Source organism: Macadamia integrifolia, chromosome 8 (assembly GCF_013358625.1).
Source record: "Macadamia integrifolia cultivar HAES 741 chromosome 8, SCU_Mint_v3, whole genome shotgun sequence".
Taxonomy (NCBI): domain Eukaryota; kingdom Viridiplantae; phylum Streptophyta; class Magnoliopsida; order Proteales; family Proteaceae; genus Macadamia; species Macadamia integrifolia.
In genome coordinates this window covers 19,534,225-19,557,872 of record NC_056564.1, presented here as the reverse complement: position 1 = coordinate 19,557,872, position 23,648 = coordinate 19,534,225, and the positions used below count along the sequence as shown (strand labels likewise).

Genomic DNA, 23,648 nt, shown 5'->3' with positions numbered 1-23,648 from the left:
AGCATCGCAAAACCACGAAAAAAGAAGTAATTCAATGTAAATTTGTAAACTAGTTTTCCAGGAACTTCGAAAGGGTTACACTATTATTCCTCTAATAAAATGAAGTATAAAGTTTTTCATCACACGGGGTGAAAAGAGAACCTCTTCATCCAAGGTGATTTGATGTTATGATTGGACTCTTGAATTAATGAACTTCATCATTAATTTTGTTCCCTATTTACTAAGGTCTAAAATATCTTTTCTTAGTCTGATCGGACAGTCAGATCCTATAGATTAAGGGGTTTTCTCTAGGTGAATAGAAACTCAGTCAAAAAGTGAAGTGTTTTTTAAGAACACATCAGCTATTCACCTCTCCTTTCATACAATCTTCTTCTTTTTTTTTTCTTTCTTTTTAACCCCAAAGAGTACGGATGATCAAACACAAAAACAACCAAGTCCCCTTAATTTGCCACTCACTTGAAATATAAAGTGGAATCTCTTCACCCGCCACTGTGATCTCATCATTGCTTATTTACTTCTCCTATCGTGAGGAAGGTACAAAATGCCTTCTACACTATTTTAGGAGTCTCATCCAAAGACCATAACCCATAAATGAGTGAAAAACAATAAAGAGAAAAGGTTAGAATCAACCCCCATATTACCTTTTCTTTTTTTTGTGCAAAAAGTCTCTAAGCGGGCAAAAAAACTAATAAACCCCAAGGGCTAGAAACCATATAACACTATCCAACAAATCCTCAAGAAACAAGGGATACCCAATGACGCTTGTAAGGGTAATCAATGGCCCATTTAGAAATAGAATGGGCTAAAATGTTTCCGTCGTAATATACGACAGAAACAACAAGAATCAAACCTTGCTTGGAGGATCTTTATATCTTTGAAAACCCCATAATACATTTAGAAGCCTCTCTAGATGCAAAACCAAATGCCTAAAGCAAAAATAATGAGGGCAATGAGTGGTAGTCAGCATTGGACGACTAAGATGCATGTCAAGGCCCTCCCAATCATTGTGTCCTCACTGCCACTCATTGTCAGTCGCAGAGAATTTGAGTCCATGGAATAGGAGAAATTCGTTACCTTATGTGGAAAAAGATTAAGAAGAAAGGAAAAAATAAAGAAGGTGAGTGTGGCATATATGATTTTCCCAAAAACATATTAAAAAATGTGGAGACAAAAGAAGGGAGTAAATTGATAAAGAATGGATTCTTAACGATGGGAGATAACTCCTGATAACGGCTGATTCTCTCCATTTTCCCTTTGGACACCGTACGTATTAAGATGGTAACCACGGTCCTTGTAGAAATGCAACCCTAAAATGATGCAGAAGATAATGGAAAAATAGAACAAACAATGCACACGGATTTGATGAGGTTCAACAAGGTTGCCTACGTCCCCGGTGAGATGAGATCTTGCTTCCATCTTGCCTGTCGAGGCGCTGCACCGGTACTCCTTGGATTAAACTGTGACGGAATACAAGACATCATATACCAACAATCTCCACCTTGGCTTTTCTGTTGAGCCTCTTGTAAAGATAACCTGTAGACATTTTCATCCTTATATCTCATTAGAGGTACAAAACCACACTTGTTTGGTGCGTCCCTCATCTTCAACAATGAGTAATATTAATCAAGTCCAAACAGGATTCGAACTTCTCTGTAGTAATTGGCTTCGTAAACATATCTGCAGGATTGAGATCTGTATGAATTTTTCTCAAGTGAATACTGCCTTCTGACACAAGCTCTTTGATCTTGTGAAATCTCACATCAATATGCTTTGTCCTTATATGAAACACCTGATTCTTTGCAAGATGTATGGCACTCTGACTATCACAATGTAACACTATACCTCCTTGCTCTAACCCCAACTCACAAACCAGTCCATCCAACCAGACTCCTTTCTTGGCAGCCTCAACTGCCGCCATGTACTCTGCCTTTGTAGTGGACAATGTAACTGTAGATTGAAGTATCGCCCTCCATGATATAGGTCCACCAGCCAATGTAAATACATACCCTGTAGTAGACCTCCTATTGTCTAAATCACCAGCATAGTCAGAATCAACATAACCTGCCAATTCTGTGGAACTTCCCTTGCCACTGAACATAACACCTATAATTACTTAATTGCATTCCCTGGATTCCAATGCTCCTTCCCTGGATTACTCATGTATCTGCTAACAAGACTGACTGCATTGCCTAAGAGATTGCTTAAGATCATAAAGCGACTTCTGAAGTAGACAAACATGATTTTCCTTTCCCTGTACCTTAAAACCTTCAGGTTGTTCCATGTAAATGTATTTCTCCAAGTCACTATGAAGAAATGCAGTCTTCACACCAAGCTCCAAATCATACATGACCACCAAAGCAAGTAATACTCGGATCGAAGTGTGTTTTACCACTGGAGAGAATATTTCATTGTAGTATGTCCCCTCCTTCTGTGCATAGCCCTTGGCTACAAGTTTGACCTTATACCTTTCATGCTGCTTCTTTCTTACAAAAGACCCATTTACACCTAATGATTTTTCTTCCCTTGGGTTTTTCACAATCTCCCAAATCTTGTTCTTCTGTAGAGACTCCATTTCCTCCATCATAACTGTCATCCATTTATCATATTGTGCATCACTCAAAGTATCATGGTAGGAAAATGGATCACTTGTACCTACAGTGAGGGCATAGGCAATTATGTCCTTAAACCTATATCTCACAGGTGCTATTAGTACACTTCTCTTTACCCTTTGCTACAGTATAAGGAAATTCTACTGCTTTCTGTTGTCCTAGTAAGTCACTAGATGACTTATTTTCTCTTATTGTTTCCGACTCACCTAACTCCATTTGCACAGTAGAACCTTATTTATTTTCACCAACTGTTTGTAAATTGTATTTTGACTTCACCATATGAGACTCATCAAACACAACGTCTTTGCTAACCATAACTTTCTGTGAACTTGGATTCCACAACTTGAATCCCTTTACGCCTTTCTTAAAACCAAGAAAGGTGTACTGCTTAGACTTTGAGTCTAACTTGGATCGCTGCTCACTCTCAACGTGTGCATAGGCTAGACAACCAAATATTTTTAGAATAGAATAATCTACTGGTTTTTCTGTCCATATCTCTTCGGGAATTTAACAATCAATCACCTTTGATGGAGACTTGTTGATGAGGAAACATGCCCTATTCACTGCTTCTGCCCAAAATCTCTTGTTCAACCTTGCATTCAGCCTCATACTTTGAGCTCTTTCTAGAAGTGTTTTATTCATCATTTCAGCTACACTATTTTGCTATGATGTCTTTGGAACCGTGAAATGACGTGTAATCCCTTCAGCTTTATATAATTCTATAAACGGCTTGTACGTGTACTCCCCTCAATTATCTACTCTCAAGTACTTAATTTTCTTTCCTATCTTCTTTCTACCCCAACCTTCCATTCCTTAAATTTAGTAAACACCTCACTTTTTATGCTTCATGAAATAGATCAAGACTTTTCTTGAGTAATCATCAACAAAGGTCACGAAGCATTCTATCCCACCTTCAGATTTTATTGTTGAAGGACCCCATATATCGTTGTATACATAATCAAGCACCCCTTTACTCTTATGTTAATTTTGACACTAAGCTTGCACTATTTTTCAAACACACAATACTTGTAAAAGTTCAGTTTACAAGTTTTCACTCTCTTCAACAGTTTTCTTTTATGAAGCTCCATCAATCCTTTTTCTCCCATATGCCCTAACTACATATGCCACAGATATGTATCATCTGTATCAAATCCTGCATCTGTAGTCACAGATGCTCCACATGTAACAGTGCTCCCTATGAGTCTGTATAGGTTTCCTGTTAGTTGTCCCTTTATGACAACCATAACACCCTTAATAACTTTAAGAACTCCACCTTCTGCTATGTACTTGCAGCCATTTGAGTCAAGTGCCCCCAAAGATACTAAGTTTTTCCTTAATTATGGTATATGTCTCACATCTACTAAAGTTCTTACTATCCCATCAAACATCTTGATTTTCATAGTGCCTATCCCAATGGTCTTGCATACAGCATCATTCCCCATTAGGACAGACCCACCATTATATGGTTGATATGTATCAAACCAATCCTTATGTGGACACATGTGATATGAACATCCATAATTTAAAATCCAAGAATCAAATGATTGATTCTTACCTGATGATATAGAGAGGACATCTCCATCATCTCCATCTGAACTGTCAGCCACGCTAGCTTCCTCAGATGTCTTATCTACACATTTCTTCTTCAAGTCCGCCTTCCTTTTCAAACACTCTCTCTTCATATGACCTTTCTTCTTGTAATAGTAATAAGAGACATTTGTCTTTGCCCCTTTTGATTTCGATCGACTCTTTTTAGATCCCTTCTGATTTGATCTCCCTCTTTCCTGCTCCTTGTCACTTCCAAAAAGATCTTCTCCTTGAGATTTAGTACTACTAGTCTTCTTCTTTGTATCATTGGACATGAGGGCAGCCGCAACTTCATCCATCTCAAGGGTCTCCTTCCTGTATAAGAAAGTCGTTACTAGGCGATCATATGATTCTGGGAGCGATGATAGCAACAGTAACGCCTTGTCTTCATCCTCGATCTTAACCTCCAGGTTTGCAAGTTTACTTACGATCTGATTGAACTTGTTAAGATGCTCTAATATATCCATACCTTCCTCCATCTGTAGAGAATACAATTGCTTCTTCACGAACAACTTGTTCGTTAAGGACTTCGTCATGTAGATGCTTTCAAGTTTCACCCATAACTGTGATGCAGATTCGATACCCATAACATATTGTATATCATCATCAGAAAGATTTAATCGAATAACACTTACCACCTTTTCCTCCATCTCTTCCCAATCTTCGTCAGTAATTGTTGTAGGTTTCTTTGACTTCTCCAACAACGTTTTCGCCAAACCCTGCTGTATCAGAAGATCCTTCATCCTTTGCCAGAGAGTGAAATTGTTCTTCCCATTGAACTATTTGATATCATAATTTGGCATTCGATCCGTTTTCTGCCAACGTGATAGTAAACCCTAGAAAAACGGAAACCTAGAGCTTTGATACCAATTTGTAGAAAAACAACCCTAAAATGATACAGAAAATAATGAAAAAATAGAACAAACAATGCACACGGATTTTAGGAGGTTCGGCAAGGTTGTCTACGTCCTCGGTGAGATGAGATCTTACTTCACTATCAATGGAGAATAGGTTTACAGTGTTCTTCCTCACACCTCTCAGTATTACTTGCATTATAGAGAAAGAAACTCTCGCTACAAATATATAGCAAAAAACCCTAATCCAGAAAGTACACAATTGCCCTCAAATAAAAAAATTCGAGCAGGGGGGTTGCGCCCCCCTACACCTCTTGCTATGCAAGGGGGCCTCCTGCCCCTCTTGCAACCCTCACAACCCGCTAACCGGTTAGCGGGACCGCTGCCCTGCCTATCGAGGTTGTACCAATACTCCCTGGATTAAACTGTGACGGAATACAAGACATCGTACACCAACAATCCTTGTGTTAAAAACTTGATTCAGACTCATCATAAGCTCCTAGTCTTTTAATTTAATCACCACCGACAATGGCGACGGATTATTCTTCCTTCGCTGGGGCTTGAAGGAACCCAAATAATCAAAATCTACCATGAAAACTTCTCATATCAAAATGTGGGTGGAGGGAAGCGACGATGCCCTTCCTTGACCACAAAAACCTGGTTAACATTTATCACCCAACCACACCAAAAGACGAGTCCTCCCGTCCAACTGTCCAAATTCCCTACCCAGCCCATTTGCCCGTTGAGTCTGAGTTACTATGAATCCTTCATCCACCAACTGATGAAGATGTTGAAGATGATGATGATGACGATGACGACTTCCTTCTCCCCCCAAAAACCTGCAACACCCCATCGGACCCTCCTGCCACAAGCATGCACTGATCTTCATCCTCTCCACCTTGTTTCCAACACAAATTGCTGACGAACCCTCCTCCCTCACACCCAACTCTACCCACACACTCGCCATGAAACCCACGTACCCACACCGCCTCTCCCCACCTCTTGTCATACACAAACACCTCGTTGCTCTCCGACCCACATCCCATTAGCCCTCCATTCCTCCACACCGATAACCCCACAAAGCTCCTACTGTTCACATGACATTTGTACGTTCGTATCACAATTGCACCCTCCATGTCCCAAAGCTTCAGGCACCCATCCGTCCCTGCAGACACCACCTTCCCCTCCTCCATAAACCTCACGTACGTTACCGTCTTCTGATGCCCCTTCAACACCCTCACCGGCTTCGACATCTTCCTCACATCGTAAACGTAAGCCCTCCGGTCAGCACATCCGACGGCAATCAAAGGTCCACTACCTAGTTCAAATTCCACGCAACACACGGAGCTCCTCGACGCGCTCGGATGTGCTATTGCCACGCACGTGCCATTGCCGCCGCAGCGCGTGTCCCATATTTGCATAGTTCCATCGTTGGAGCCCGACGCGCCGAGGCCCCGGAAACCACTGCGAATAATCTAAACTCCAAACTCGCCGCCCCCCGTGTTCATCACGCTCGAAGACTGGCACTTGACGGTCCAGATCGTATTCCGTCATAGTCACCTGAGCCAACCACGCCGCTGCACGTGTTGGGCTTCCACTGAAGGCTGCTAAGCTTCGCCGGGGTGCATATGTAGAAGTCACATGAACTGGAATTGTCCAGGAAGATTGTATCCTGCGCATCCGGGCGAATGCCATGCGGTAGCAGGGAATCTAGGTTATAGATCCTGATCTTTCTAGCGATCCCTCCTGTTGCTATGAGACGACCAGAAGGATCGAACTCGATTACGCCGAGGATGTCGGATACATCTCCAACTTTGCTCGAAGAGACAACCGTGTAGAGACTGAAATCCCATTCACTGCTTGGTTTTTCTTCTTCTTCTTCACCTTCTTGTGCTTCTGCTTCTTGTTGACGTTCTCGGACTTGGCTTTGGATGGGCTGAACGAGATCTGTGGAGACTTTGTTTCTCATAGCCCCATTCGTAAGAAATGGTAGTGGTGGTGGTGGGAGCAACGACGACGTTGTTGTAGGTTCTGGGGCTTAGTAGCCAATGAAAGGTTGAGCTGCTTCCCAAGTTCCCGTGGAAGATGGAAACCAAGAAAAAGATAGCCCATTGGTATTCCTTCTTCCATCAACGTCCACAACCGGAAATGCCCTTCCCTTAACATGGATTAAACCAGAACCCAGACCAATTCTGGGTCGGGGTCTGGGTGGCATAAAATTTACGGTGATGGGTATTATGGGCATTTGGTATTATATTTTCATAGCTTGGGAATGAGGTAGAATGCTCAACAGTATTATTAAAGGGAGAAGAAAGGAATGGTGGTGGCTTTTATGCAAGAATCTGTGGATTGTGGACCAGAAGTTTTTTGTGGTAAAAGATTGTGGACTAGAAGTTTACAACAGCTTGGAGTGGCCTTGAGCTAACGTGGTTCAAGCAGGACCTATAGTCCCATTGTCACTCGTCACCCTTTAATTTGAAAATCTCATTTTCTCCTCGATTTAATGATTTATAGCTAATTTTCCGTGACCCAAGGCAACTGAGCCTCTTCATGAAAATCGAGCTCGGCTCTATTGCCATTTATAATGTACAGAGAAATATTTCTGGAAACGCAAAAATGACAAGTGTCTACGTGTAGCAGAGCCAAATTCATACTTAAAAGGCAAACAAATGAAAGTGGGGCGAAATTCCATCGTTATTATGTTTTCAGCTGCGCTCTCATTGTCGCCAATTTCATGTTGGCGCAAGCCAGCACAGGAGCCTGTTGTCTTTTAGAAAATCTTCTCTTTTTAAATTATAATTATTAAGTAACTCCAAAAGATAAATAAATTAACGATATTAAATATATCCTAGGGATTTCGATTCCAGCTGGTTTTATGGTGGGTTTTTTATTCTAGCCCTATTAGGAAACTCATACCAAAACTATTGTCTCATTTAACAATCGATCCAAAATCCAACTTTTAGAACCATCCAATTTAGTAAATGGATAAGTCAGTTCCAGGTTTTGGAGGTTCAATTTTAGACTCAAATTGACACCCTTAGGTGAAGGAAAATTTTTATGAAAAAAACAATGGAGAAAATTTTCCATTACCCTAGGTGCATGAAAAGTTCAATCACTAATAATGGACATTCATATATTTCCCTTATAATATAAGATTGATAATATGTATTGTGCTAAAAGGCCTTCGTTAAATAATTTTCCCTTGACTATGACTGAAGGAAAACCCTCTCTCTCTCTCTCTCTCTCTGTTATAAGGGCTGTGGGGGTGTTAGAGGAGGAGGGTGGGGTTTAAGGCTGTAATACCAGATCATGCATCCTTGATGTAAGAATCTACACAATCAGTTATCAATTAAGAATGATAGCAATTTGTACTCAATGTGGGCCTTGTCCCCCCCCCCCCCATTGGACATGTGACCATTTTGTGCATAAATCTACCGCTTCAAGTTGTAAACCTTTAGGCCCTGTTTGGTATCGATTTTGTTCCAGAAATTCCATTTCGTGTCAAAAACGAAAATTTCAGTTTCTATGCCAAAACATCGTTTTTTAACGAATTAAGGCTATTTGGTGAATCTGTTTCTAGAACAGTTTCATAATAGAAAAACGACAATTCAACTATTTGGTAATGCTTGTTTCATAAACGTTTTTTTTTTTTAATTCAATAATTACAGATATAAATGCCAAAATACTATTATAAATTAATAATTCTTTGGGACAATCAAGCATTACATACCAAATAAAAAAAAAATATATATGGTTTCACAATGACAAATAAAGTATATAATTAAGATTGCCTTGTCCAAGTTAATTATGCATTATATAATTCCCAAAATTTTTACTTTTTGTCCAAGTCTAAAGACTTAAATGCATTGAGGATGTCTTTCATCTTATTTGTTTGGTCCTCTAATCCTTTAAGTATCCATTCCAGATATTCTTTCATGTACTCATTCGAAATGGACGGTGGTGTGAATGCTACTGATGTTGAGCTTTCTGAATCTAATATATGTTGTATGGTAGAAATATGTGTTTCATCTTTCAACCATACAAACATACCATATCCATGGTCATCAGCCTATATCAAATAATATATGTGATTAGGATCATTGAAACCAAAATAATCCAAACAAGAAATAACAACATAGCCATCAAAATAGTCTGAATATTTCCAAACAAAAGCCCTATTCACCCCCCTCGGCTAATCCAGTGCATCTAAAAACCAACTCCTAGATGATACTAATCCAAAAACAACTTCAAATCTCTATTTTTATATTTTAACAAATGTATTAATTATTAGGATCTGCACAACCCTGCACCAAAAGGAAAAGGAAATGGAAATAAATAAATAAAAATTGTGAACACACTAGTCTCTGTAAAAAATAAAAGCCATGGAAAAAATTAAATCTTGTTTGCCCTTCATCACGAACTGCTTATTGTATGCCTTAGTTTCAACAATTCTTGCTTCCCGTACTTTTTTCATCTTTAATTGGATGGAGTCCCATACTATTAGACATAGAAAACTATCTTTCTAACTCCAATGACAACCATTTTAGCAGCAAGGGTTTCTTTGCTTCTCCCATTCTCATAAAATTGGCTTTGCATTATTCTCTTGGTTGGTGATATTGAGTCAAATTAGAAGTAACTCAACCTCTACCATGAAACGAATGTGCCGCTATAAGCCTAAGCACTAAATAGCTCATATTGACAGAAAATGCATCAAAACACCGAATGCAGAGAACGAATTTCAAGCAGACAACAAGCAAGACATTCAGCTGACAGAATTGTCAATCCCAAAGACCATTGCATTCAACTCGAAGATTGACGATTAAGTCTTCACACCTAAAATCTTGTTCACTTTAATATGAATAGAAGCTAAGCAAGTGATTTAGTTTTATCCTCAACTCTTTCTGTTTCCTTCTTCCACATAAATTGACCAATCAAATAAAACAAGGTACGACCAACTTGAAAGAAATGGGTTCAAAACCAACCTGTTCTCATCCGAATCAGGAAGCATGGATAGGAATTCTCCCGGCACAATTAACGCCGCAAACATACAGAAAACTAAACCTAGAAGTAGTTCAACCACCACCTGTATTATCGCAAAAATTCGAGTTCCCTTAATACCACAACAAATCAAAAAAAGGAGGGGGGCTATGATTTACATTCATGGGAGGTCCCAAGAATTCTTCCTCCAAGATCTTTAACAAACCTCTATCTGCAACAAAATCAACTCAATTTCAATCGGCAGAAGCAGGTACAAAGACATAAAGAATAATAAGAGCAGATACACAAATTTAATCAGTAATGCAATGCTTCGGGAACCAGCTCCATTTTTTTTTGATCGAGTTTCCAAATTTTTTTTGGAAGAAAAAAAACAAAAAAAATCCAAAAGTGCAAACAAGGGAGAAGAAGAGAGAAGAATAGAAGAAGAAAGAAGCGAACAGAGGAGAAGAAACGGGTACGCGAACAGGGGAGAAGAAGAGACAAGAAGAGAGAAGAAAAGAGAAGAAGAAGAGAGAAAAGTTACCTGCAGATACTCATCCCACTCCAGCTATCAGGAACAATAGTTCCAAATTAGGGATTTTGAAACGAAACGTCATAGTCGGAACTGGATTTTGGAGTTCCGACTTTTGACTAATTTTCCTTTTTTTTTTTTTTTTAATATAAAAACTAAAACACAACCCTGGTGTACCAAACAGTTTTTTACATTTTTTTGTTCCAATAAAACAAAATAAAAAACGATAGAAACGTTTTTTAAGAACGATACCAAACAACCCCTTAAAGTTTAAACCTCCACATGGGCTTTGAATTGGGTCCAGTCGATTTTGATCCGTTTCCACTTGGAATTGGTTGATATCGGTTTGAAATCCATACAAAAGTTGTTGGAATTTGACAAAAACAGGCATAATCCTATACAAAATGTGTATGGAGAATCCAATTCGAATTAGGGAATCGGGATCGGTCTTGATCGATTTTGATCCCATTTTTAAAATCGTGGCTTCCTTTCTAATTAATCACCTTTTTTTTTTTTACCTTCTAGTGCTAGTTCAAGGGTTACTAGGCTACGCAAGGCTTATTAAGGGTCATTGGGACACACTTACTTTAATGATATAATTATTAACTATTATTAGTTTTTAAGAAGGTAGCGGTCGGAGGCTTAGAGCCCAAGTGCCCAACTGCCTAGTAGCATACCACTGAGTTAACTCAACCCCAACTACCATTATTTAGGTTATTTTTGGTTCAATATAGAAAGAAGGAAACATTATATATATATTTTTTTTCCGTAACATGATTTTTGTTTTAATGTAATATACATAAATTATATAGAAAATTCATATAAAATATCATTTGAAGATTTTATTACCTTAATTGAAGATACGCAAGTTAATCCTTACCTAAGCCATTGAATACTTTGGTCACTTGAGAGTATATTGATTTTGTGGTTTTCAAATATTGGTATATAAGTATAAGTATCAGTCTTGATCGATACCAATACCAATATTGATATAGATATGTCTACATTGGACAATTTTGCCTCATTTTTTCTTAATTGATTTGTAGATGATTTTTATCCTTTTCATGGACCATTATAAGTTGTGAGGTGAATTGAATGAACCACTAAACAATTTTACTGGATAACCTTAACCATTTACCATTAATAAGAAATTACAAATTTTCTATAAATGCTGCCTATGGAATGCTCAACTTTATGGAAACTGGAAAATAAATTCTTTCGTTTTGGGCTTAATAAAGTTTGGGATGTGCTTGCTTTTAGACCCTTTACGGCAAGCTACTTGGAAAAGTTCAAACCACGCAGACTCCTGTCACTCCTTTGTATTTCCAGTGTCAAGGCCCAACAGTTAGGGATTTATGGATCATCAATTGACGGGGAAGAAAAAACACAAAAAATGGTGGGCGAAAAATCCTACTTCGATATGGGATTTTTCCATTGCAATGCTGTCTGCTAAACACATTTCAAGACTCTTTCCTAATGCTGTAAGTAAGCTAGACAACTGTTCTTTAAGCATGTAGGTGGACTGGAATGGATATTAACTTGTTCATTTTTGGCTTTATCTGGGCTTGATTTCAAATGGATTAAGCATTTTAAGCCCAGGATTCCATGACCCAAGTAAGGCACCATAGACGGCTGGAATGAATTTTCACGTTTTTGAAAATAGTAACGGATTTTTGGGTGTTTGATAGACCAGTTTTTTGGATCAATTTATGCATAAATAATTGTTTGATTTCTTGCTCCTCACTTTTGAGCCTAAAAAATTCCATTACTCTTGAGCTTGAGAAAAGTCACACTTCTCGCTTTTGGGCTTTTTTATCGGGCACAAATCCACAATTTGTTGCCTTCACTTATTTTAACTTGTTTCTAGAAACGATGAAACGAGTGTAACTTGTTTTGTCACAGCCTTTTCTTGTAACATAAAATTCCATAAATTCCTATTTATGTTTCTAAAAACAGGTGAAACGAAACAAGATTATCAAACGTTTTTTACCCTGTTTCTCCGTTTCTAGGAACAGGAAAACACAAAAATGTGTTTTTATGAACATTGTCAAATGGTGCCTAAGATAACAGTACTTGGCTAGTTTAAACCTGATATGCGTAAAACTAACCACCTAACAAGATGTCGACAAGTGGTGGTTGATCACTAATTAAGAAAGGAACTAGACGCGCCCACAAGAAGCCAATAAACCTTGGATATCGGAGCTCGAGATAGATCCAACCCTCCTCCACGGCAGAGTCATGGTAGTACTCTACCTCATCTGGGTAAGAGGGGAAAGACGTCTCCTCAAAGGGTAACAATATTCCGCAGGAGATTCATGGGATATGATCCTCTGAACCGCCCCAAAAACTTGTCAAAGTAGGAGGGTGTGTCCTAGTAGGACTCTATGAGGACCGGTTCTATAAATAAGAGGGAAAGGACCTAGCGGAGGTAAGTTCACTATCTTGCTCATTATTACTCTCTTACTACTATTGCATGAGTTTCTAACTTAGGTGTCGGAGGACTAATCTTGGAGCCATTGCAGGCCTCTGCCTTTTGTGCCATTGCAGGACAAATGTTCGAAATCCGAAGAATTCTCGACGGCAACAAAGCCATAGTAATAGGTGACTAGACTACCAAATGTGTTAAAATGGATATGTAAGAAGAAAACTGTTGTTATAAATTAACATATTGGTGATACATGATTAATAAGTCTAACACGGTTTATCCCGCGCAATGACCTTATGTGTGAAATGATTTTGATTTTACCCACTTCGTGTTTTAATTTCTCTCATCCACTATTATGTCAGTTTTTATTCATTTGGGGTGAAGAGAGAATCTCTTTAGTCATGTTAATTCATGCTATGATTAGACTCTCTGAAATCTAGGATAGTGAATGTCATCATTAACTCATGCCTCTTATCCTATTGTTGAAGGTTCAAAATACCCTTTTCTAATTTTACAAGAGGATTAAATCCCATGGACACGTGGATTAAAAGATTCTCACATCACTGTGGGTGCAGGATACTTGTCTTTATTTTTCATCGTAGTTCATTAGGTCCAAAGGTAAAAGAAAGAAGTTTGATTCGAAAATTTTAAGGTTTGATTCTGGCACTGGCCTTGTGGCTCTGGGGACAGGCCAGTCTTGGGTCCTTAGTAAAATCATGCAGGAATGGAATGGGCTCTACTTTACCGTGACCTGGCCCAACAAAGCCCATTACTGACCACTCTCACCAAATGAGTCTGTTTTAAGATTGATGCCCTTCCAATTGAATAAAATCCTGAAGAACGGTTCTCTTGTTACCTAAAAAAAGGAAAAGAAAATGTGTTCTCTCACCATCATAGATAATAATCAGGTGGTGGTAAAATCTTGGGCTCCGTTGGATGTAAATAAGAGTGGAAAAAGAAAAAACTATACGTTTTTGTTTTTTTTTTGTTGTTGTGAAGGAAGAGTTTACTGATTAGATTCACACGTACAAGCAATGACATCAGACATACAAAGATTGTTTAGTCAAGGAATAGAACATGACCAATCCGTCATACACATGCTACATCGGATTTTCAAAGTCGGGGGACTGTACGGATTTTTCGAGTTTTGGTATTTTCTTCCGGTTTGGTTTGCTTAAATTTAAAAGGAATATTCTATATTTTAAAAATTGAAATTGCAACGGGACTCTCGCAGTTTCCTTTCGACCCGAGAAAAAATCCCGTGTCAACGACAAGACTAGATTCTTTTATTTTCTTGATGTCCAAACACGGACTTACAGAAGGCGCGAAATCGGTAGCCTATATATAATCCATCGGTCAGTGGTTCCACCCTTTCAGAAATCGAAAATTAAGTGAAACGAAGACAACGGGACGTCCATGGGAAAGCAGAAGCAGCAGGTCATTTCCCGCTTCTTCGCCCCAAAGCCGAAAAATGCTTCTTCTCCTTCTCCTTCTTCTTCACCCTCTGTTCCGAACCTGAACCCTGACCCTAATCCTAACCCTAACCCATCAACTCCTCCCCCTAAAGTCTCCGCCACAGTCTCCTTTTCCCCCGCCAAACGAATTCGATCATCTGAACTTGCTTCACCCAAAAACCCAGCGAACTCTCAACCACAGAACCCCTCCAAGAAACCAAAACTCTCTCCACACACTCAAAACCCCATCCCTCCTCCTCTCCCTAACCCACCCCTCCACCAAAAATTCATCCAAAAGCTTCTTGAACCCTCTACTTCGTCTCCGCAGACGGCAAAACCTCGTCCACCCAACCCAAAATACACTCCTTTGGAGCAGCAAGTTGTTGAACTTAAAGCCAAGTATCCTGATGTTCTCTTAATGATCGAAGTCGGATACAAGTACAGATTCTTTGGCGAAGATGCTGAGATTGCTGCTAGGGTTTTGGGTATTTATGCACACGTTGATCATAATTTCTTGACGGCGAGCATTCCCACGTTTCGGCTCAATGTTCATGTAAGGAGACTTGTCAGTGTTGGGTACAAAGTCGGTGTAGTTAAGCAGACGGAGACTGCAGCCATCAAGGCTCACGGGACTAATCGGTTGGGGCCTTTCTGTCGTGGGCTTTCGGCTTTGTACACGAAGGCGACGATTGAGGCAGCGGAGGATGTCGGTGGAGGCGAGGAGGGTTGCGGGTCTAGTACTAATTATATGCTTTGCGTTGTTGAGAAGGGAGTTTCGATTGAGAACAAGGGTTGTGGTGTGGAGAGTGGCTTTGATGTCAGAATTGGACTTATTGCTGTAGAAATATCGACTGGGGATGTTGTTCATGGGGAGTTCAATGATAATGTTATGAGATCAGGGCTTGAATCTGTGGTTTTGAGCTTGTCTCCTGCTGAGATACTTATTGGGGAGCCTCTTTCTAGACAAACAGAGAAGGTATACTGTACTCCTAGATTTGTCTTTCCAAAAAACAAGTAAATCCGACTTAACTGGAACGAAAACTACTAACTCTAGCCAACGTAACTAGTGCAGGGGGTGGGGGTTGGGGAATCAAAATAACTGGACTAGTGAAGAGAAGAAAATCTTCATCTCAGCACGCATGAATGGCATCACTGGGATTGTATGCCATGAAGTGTTATTTAGAGTGTGAGGTGATGCAACACATGCTGTAAAGGGGTAAAAAAGAAGAAATTAATGGTAGCTGTAAAAAATCATGTTCTTTGTAATCCCCTTATTTTTCATTTTTCGGGGGAAGGGATGGAGAAAGAGGAGAGAATTCATAACGATGAAAGTCAAACGCTTTTATTACTACCAGAGCCACCGAGATATATATCATGGTAAACTCCACTGTGCTGTCACAGGTTTCAGATTTTTCATCCTTTGAAATGTCCTTTGCAACAGAAACTAAACCGGCTTACATCTCGCTTCAGTCTTAGGCCATTCTCTTACATGTTTTCACTTGTTTACCATTTTTCTAATCATCATTTTGTGGAACTCTAGTTGCTGTTGGCTTATGCTGGGCCTGCATCGAATGTTCGAGTTGAGCGTGCATCACGCAACTGCTTCTGTGATGGTGGGGCACTAGCTGAGGTCATGTCTTTATATGAGAAGACAGGAGAAGGTGCCACAGCGGATTATCAAGAGCAAAACTCAGATGCTACAGAACGGGAAAAGCATTGGCTAGGGATTGAGGTATGCTAATTTTGCGGTTTTCTTTTAGTGCAGTTTTGCACAAGCTGCTAATTTTGAATTTTCATATTTAGTTATTTACTGCATGTCTTGCTGCCTTATTGATTAGATTGTTTAATTGAACTTCATTAATTATTTATAAATATTTTTAATAAAATTTGTGGTTCTGTTTAGGGAATCATTTCGATGCCAGAGTTGGCTGTCCAAGCATTGGCCTTAACCATTCGTCATCTAAAGCAATTTGGCTTAGAAAGGATTCTGTGCCTGGGTGCTTCATTTCGGCCTTTCTCTACTAACGTGGAAATGTCTCTATCGGCCAATACTCTTCAACAACTAGAGGTAGTGGTGGAGACTCCTTTATGATATGTCACAAGGAATTTCATTAACCTGGAACAATTTTTTAGCATGATTATTTTCTTATGGTTGTTTCTGTTAGAAAGCATCGTAGGAGAGGGAGGAAACTGCAAGATAGCGCAGACTCCTCCCCACGATAAAGTTAGTTCCCCAATTGGGTTAGGAGTCCTAGTACACTAGGACTTGTGGTAATTTACTAATTAGATTAATTCGTTGTTAGCTAATTAGTTTCCTAGTTTGTTTCATATTCCTAGTCAGAGTAGGACAGCTGTTCTACTACTATCGTAGTTGAGAATTATCTATTTAATAAGAAGAGGGGGGCAGTCCAATCTACAAGATTGAGTTTGCCCACTGTAAAAGGCTCTCTCTCTTTTCTCTCTCGGTCTCTCTCCCTCTCTTTTACTTATTCTATATTTTCTACATGGTATCAGAGCTTGTCTGATCCACACAATAACAATCGGTCCTACCTTCTAACCTCCTAGTTAGAAAAAAAAAAGAAAAAGAAAAAATAAGGGTCTACGACTTCTGGTCTCTCTCTAAGAATCTCGCGGCTCCTTTAAGGGGGTGTTTTTCATCCCCTAGTTGGCTGAGAATGGGAATGGAGGACTGAACGTGAGAATCTGTCATATGTGTTAAAAGAGGTGACTCAAATTAGTAGAAGAAAGTCTGGTTTTGGAATTCTTTTGGATTGAAGAAATTCTGGATTTCCCTTTGAATTGATCTCCAGAAAATAGGCCAATTGAAGTCAGATCTGTTCAAGGTTTTGCAGGCTGATTTAGTACCTTCTAAAGAGCCTTCGATCCTTAGCTGAAGGATATCTGAGCACCTCTGCTGCTGGAATTGAAGATTACTACTGTTTTCTCTCTCTTCAAGACCTAGAATCAAGAAGTTTAAGAACTTTGTATCTGACCATCAGAATCTGCCAAAATTTATAGGTTTTTGTTGCATATAAAAGAGCTACTCTCGACCCAATTTTCAGCCCAAACTGAGGTGTGCAAGTCTCAACCGCAACTGCCCAGGTTAACTCCTATCGCAGGTTCTCTCTCCTCATTCTTTGGGTCTGTTTTTTATTCATAATCTGGGTGAAATTGTAGAGTCTATCTCTGACTATGTTGTGCTAATATTTGGACCTATTTAGTGCCAATATTAGGGGACTAGTTTGAGTACCATTGAGGGTACTATTTCTGATTTTTTGGGGACTGTTCTGAACAGTACTTTGCTGTTATTTGAGGTATTGTTTGGAGTATTTTGGAGGACTGTTTTGAACAACTTTGGGGGTACTTTTTTTAAGGAACTGCTTGCTGATATTGTGTGATTAGATTGATAGTTTGTTTGATCCTTTTCTGTGTGCACTAATGGCTGACACAGAAGGGAAGAAAGTTGTCACAGAAGTGATGTCTTCATCATCACATAGACTTACAGAAAAGAAACTTGTAGGAGCTGTCAATTTCTATCAATGAAAGAAAATTGTGCAGCTTGTTTTGACTGGTCGGGATCACCAGGGTCATCTTACCAAGGGAAAACATGCCACTAATGCCATATGGGATACGGTTGATGCACGTAGTCTCGGACAGCTACTGAACTCAATGGATAACTCCATAGTCGATGTTGTTACTCACATTGCTACTGTGAAGGAGTTGTGGGACTATCTGAATATTCTATACTCTGGACAGAACAACCTTTCTTGTATTTATGAGCTATCTCAGGACTTTTATCGGATTGATAGAAGGGTCGACCCTTAACTCAGTACTTTGCTGATTTCAAGAGGATGTATGAAGAGCTGAATTCTCTACTCCCTATTAGCAATGATGTGAAGAAAATGCAAGACTAGAGGGAACAACTTGCAGTTATGGGTTTCTTGGGAGGCCTTGGAACAGAGTATGACTTTGTTCGTTCTTAGATTCTTGGAGGAGATAAGGTGGCATCTCTTACAGATACCTTTCCCTAAGTCTTATGGGTATCTCGAGAGACTTCTCAGGATTCCACTCTAGTGGAAAATTCTGCACTTGCAGCACAGGGTAATAATCGAGGAACCTCACGGGGTACAGGTAATGGTAGTAATAAGGGACAATTCACTGGGAACTCTTCCCTTGGTAATTCAGGGACAACACGCACATGTCATCATTGTGGTAAACCAGGACACATCCAACGATTCTGTTGGAAACTTCATAGCAAACCCCCTCAAAAGTAGTTTGCCAATTCAGCCACCGTTGACGAACCCGGATCGTCTGAGGGTAGGATGGTCAAAATGACCGATGAAGAATTTGCATGGTACAATCAGTTTCAAAATCCAACACCTTCACCTTCCACTGCTACTCTTGTTCAGACAGGTAATGCCATTTTGTGTCTTTCCTCTTCTTCTCGTCCCTGGATAATCGATTCCGGTGCTTCAGACCACATGTCTGGTGTTTCAGGTATATTTTTCTCTTTTAAGAAGTCCCCTGCTAATGTCACATTGGCCAATGGCTCTATTGCCAAGGTCAATGGTATTGGTACTGTTTGTCTTAATACCTCTTTATCCTTGTCATCTGTCCTTTATTTGCCTGAGTTACCATTCAACCTATTATCGGTAAGCAAGTTTACACAAGTTTACAATTGTTCTATAACTTTTTTCTCCGACTCGTGTTTTTCAGGATCTTACAATGAAGAAGATGCTTGGTAGAGGTCGTAGGGTTGAGGGATTGTACCTTTTTGAAGACAATGCACCTTCCATAGCCTGTTCGGGTACTCTGTCTCCTCATCAGGTTCACTGCCGGTTGGGTCATCGGTTTTTACAAAGCCTACAGAAACTTGATCCCAGTTTTAATTCTCTTTCTAGTTTAAAATGTGAGTCATGTCAGTTTGGAAAACTACATCATGTTAGTTATTTCCCTCGGGGTAATACACGGTTTGTATCTCCTTTTTCTTTGGTACATTTAGATGTATGGGGTCCTTGCCCTGTTACATCTAAGTTAGGTTTTAAGTATTTTGTCACATTTGTTGATGACTACTCCAGGACAACCTGGCTTTATTTAATGAAAAATCGTTCTGAGTTATTTACCATATTTTGTGATTTTGTTGCTGAAATACAAAATCAATTTGGCATGAGTATCAAAATTCTACGAAGTGATAATGCAAAGGAGTACTTTTCTGGTCCATTTTCTAAGTTTATGGCTAAGTGTGGCATGATACATCAATCTTCTTGTTCAGACACTCCCTAACAAAATGGAGTGGCCGAACGAAAGAACCGTCATTTGATGGAGGTTGCTAGGTCACTTATGTTTGAAATGAAGGTATCCAAATATTTTTGGGCCGATGCTGTTCTCACAGCTGGATATCTTATTAATTGTATGCTTTCCTCTGTTTTGTGTGGTGGTATTCCCCATTCCTTGCTATTTCCTTCTGACCCACTTTTTGTTCTTCCCCCTCGTGTTTTTGGTTGTGTTTGCTTTATTCGTGATCATCGTCTAGGTTTATCAAAGTTGGAGCCTCGAGCCATCAAGTTTATCTTTTTGGGTTACTGTCGTACCCAAAAGGGCTACCGGTGTTATTCTCCAGTACTTCACAAATACTTTGTTACTGCTGATGTCTCCTTTTTCGAGTCCACCCCATATCCAAATGAGTCATTTGTTGGGTTTGAATTGGATGATGATCTTCCCCTTTATGTTCTCCATCACTCTAACCCGCAGGTTGCCACTGAGACAGAGTACCTCCTTTACAGGTGTATACACGACTTGTTCGAGAAGCAACAACACCCCTTCTCCCTGTGACACCTACCTAATCATCTTCGTCTACGGATCCCACTCCAGGTATTCCTCTTTCTGACTTAGACCTTCCTATTGCACAACGTAAGGGTGTTTGGAGTCGTTTGAAGGCTCGACTAGTCGCCAAGGGGTATGCTCAGGTTTATGGGGTTGACTACCTAGATACTTTCTTTCCTGTAGCCAAGCTGGCCTTCGTGCGTGTTTTGATTTCTCTTGCGGCCTCATCCCATTGGCCGTTATTTCAGCTTGATGTCAAGAATGCCTTTCTTCATGGTGACTTGCATGAGGAAGTCTACATGGAGCAACTTCCAGGGTTTGTTGCTCAGGGGGAGTGTGGAAAGGTTTGTAAGCTCAAGAAGTCCTTATATGGCTTAAAACAGTCTTTTAGGGCATGGTTTGAAAAATTCACTGATGTGGTGTGTGCATTTGGACCATAGTTGTCAAGGCGTCGCCTAGGCGTCCAGGCGGTTTGCCTGGGGCCTAGGCGACAGTTGCCTTATTGCACTGCATGCCGCTTTGTGTTTTGGCACTTATTTCATTTACTTAAGATATTATTCATAAATAAGAAAATACCCCCTATTTGAATCCAATAAAAATAATTTAAAAATCAAATTCCAAAAGGATAAAAAGTCAACCCCCCAGTCCAAGAAGAAAAATTGGATTTTGGTTATAGGGGCGATTTTCAACTTTTAAATGCTGGAGTTTTTCTCAATTATGAAAATTTTGTAAATTCTATCATGTTAAAACATTGCTAAAAACCAAAAGTCCGGTAAAATAATTTTTTGTTTTGATATCCATAAAATTATTTTCATTTAGGTGATTTTAACAGCATTCGCGCATTTAAAAATAAGTTTAACCGGAGCATAAATTTGTCATTACAACTCAGATTTAAGTAACCTTAGACTTGTTGGAAAGCTGGTTTTATATTATAACTGATACAAAAAGTCTCATGTAAAAATAATATCATTTGACTAGTCAAACTTATTATAGAACCAGAGCATTTCTCGAAATTTTGATTTTTTATAACTTAATATGACTTAATGCTAATTTTTTATGATTTAATATGGCTAAATGTTGATTTTTAATGACTTGATGTTGCTTAATCTTGATTTTTTATGATACAAGGTATATATAGCTTACTAAATAATGTTAGAAAATAGAGAAAATAAAAAATAACAATTGGTCGCCTTGTTTGCCTCAATGCGTGCTCCTTCTCGCCTAAACGCTTAGACAACCCTCCACCGCCTTGGTTCGCCTTGGCGCTGTGACAACTATGATTTGGACTATCAAGATGTGATAGTGATCATTTTGTGTTCTATCGGAAGTCCGATAGAAAGAGGATATTTCTGGTTGTTTATGTCGATGATATTATCATTACTGAAAATGATGTTAAAGGAATCCAAAGTTTGAAGGCATATTTGCAACAACACTTTCAAACTAAGGATCTTGGATGGTTAAAGTACTTCTTGGGAATTGAAGTTGCTCAGTCAAGAAAAGGAATTTCTTTATCTCAGATAAAGTATATGTTAGACCTGCTCTCAGAAACAGGTATGTTAGGATCCAAGCCCATTGATACTCTAATGGATCCAAATGTGAAGCTTATGCCTGAAGGAGGTGATGTGTTAGATGATTCTGAGAAATACAGGAGGTTGGTAGGAAAGCTGAATTATGTAATGGTGACTCGACCTGATATTGCCTTCCCTGTTAGTGTTGTGAGTCAGTTTCTTTCGTCCCCACATACGTCACATTGGGATGCCGTTGTTCGTATTCTGAGATATTTTAAGAAAGCTCCAGGACGTGGCCTAGTATATTCAGATCATGGACACAGTCGTATTGAAGGGTTTTGTGATGCAGATTGGGCTGGTTCTCCCATTGATAGAAGGTCCACTACAGGATACTATACTTTTGTTGGCGGAAATCTTGTGTCTTGGAAGAGCAAAAAAACAAACTGTTGTGCGAGGTTTAGTGCTGAATTTGAGTATCGAGCCATGGCCCATGTTACTTGTGAGTTGATGTGGATAAAACAGCTTCTAACAGAGCTTGGTTTCGGTTGCACTGATTCTATGCAGTTATGGTGTGACAACCAAGCTGCTATTCATATTGCTTTTAATCCAGTGTTCCGTGAGAGAACAAAACACATTGAAGTCGATTGTCACTTTGTTCATGAAAAACTACAACAAGAGTTATTTCTACAAGCCATGTTCGCATAAGGGAACAACTTGCAGATGTTTTTACCAAGTCCTTGGGAGGTGGTAGAGTGGATTATATTTGTAACAAGCTGGGTATGATTAACATCTATGCTCCAGCTTGAGGGGGAGTGTTAGAAAGCATTGTAGGAGAGGGAGGAGACTGCAAGATAGTGCAGACTCCTCCCCACGATAAAGTTAGTTCCCCAATTGGGGTAGGAGTCCTAGTACACTAGGACTTGTGGTAATTTACTAGTTAGATTAACTAGTTGTTAGCTAATTAGTCTCCTAGTTTGTTTCATATTCCTAGTCAGAGTAGGACAGCTGTCCTACTACTATTGTAGTTGAGAATTATCTATTTAATAAGAAGAGGGCAGTCCAATCTACAAGATTGAGTTTGCCCACCGTAAAAGGCTCTCTCTTTTCTCTCTCGGTCTCTCTCCCTCTTTTACTTATTCTATATTTTCTACAGTTTCAAAACTTGGGAACTTCCTCTCCGGCAAAGCAGGGGGTAAGGCTGCTCACATTTGCCCCTCTCAGACCCTGCAGTAGTGGAAGCCTCGTGCACTGGGTTTCTCTTTATTATTTTTTCATGGTTCTTGAGTCAATGCATGATTGGTAGCTTAGACAGCTAAATTCATGATAATGAATAGAATCAGTTTATAGTAGTTTGTCCATACGATTAATTCTTGAGATAAAAAGATTCACAACAATGAAATTTGAATCCCTGCTGGAACCAGTGACGTTTTTGGCCATTTATTCTATTTTATATTTTAATTTAATTTAATTTTAAGAACAGTTCCAGTTCCTCCATTTCCATAATTGAGAACATGAGAGAGAATTTTTTTCATATTCTCTCTCTCCATTTTCTTTTGTTGGAGGGGTTGTTGGTAGGGCTCGGCTATCATTAAATGCTTCAAAATATATTTCTCTACCCCGTAGTGTGAACAAGTGTGGTACAGGTATTCCTAGATCCTTTCCGATTACATTTTCCAGTTACAAATCTGAGTGGGTCCAGAATGGAGGATGCTAACCTTGTTCCGGGCATGCCCAATGGTTGCAACTATAGTTTGGTAGACATGACGAAGTAATGCTAACTTGGTTTAGGCATGTCCAAGGCTAGGAACTATAGTTTGGTAGACATGACAAGGTAAAACAGTTGTTTGAAAATAATTTAACTTTTCAATGGCAGTGGCAT

The 23,648-nt window shown here is 39.4% G+C and overlaps 1 protein-coding gene and 1 pseudogene across 3 annotated transcripts in view; one reads left to right on the top strand and one right to left on the bottom strand.

Moving 5' to 3' along the window:
• Positions 1-5,500: 5,500 nt before the first annotated feature.
• On the bottom strand, positions 5,501-7,329 carry LOC122087665 (annotated as a pseudogene).
• Positions 7,330-14,369: 7,040 nt separating this feature from the next.
• Positions 14,370-23,648, top strand: part of LOC122086443 (DNA mismatch repair protein MSH3) — a 43,509-nt gene continuing 34,230 nt past the window's right edge. For all 3 annotated transcript variants that reach the window (XR_006142421.1, XR_006142420.1, XM_042655245.1), the window contains exons 1-3: positions 14,370-15,414; positions 15,979-16,170; positions 16,342-16,506. Coding sequence is in view for 1 of the 3 variants with exons in the window: in XM_042655245.1 (XP_042511179.1) it covers positions 14,401-15,414; positions 15,979-16,170; positions 16,342-16,506 (1,371 nt within the window). In the remaining 2 variants the exon portion in view is untranslated. The remainder of the gene's footprint in view (positions 15,415-15,978; positions 16,171-16,341; positions 16,507-23,648) is intronic.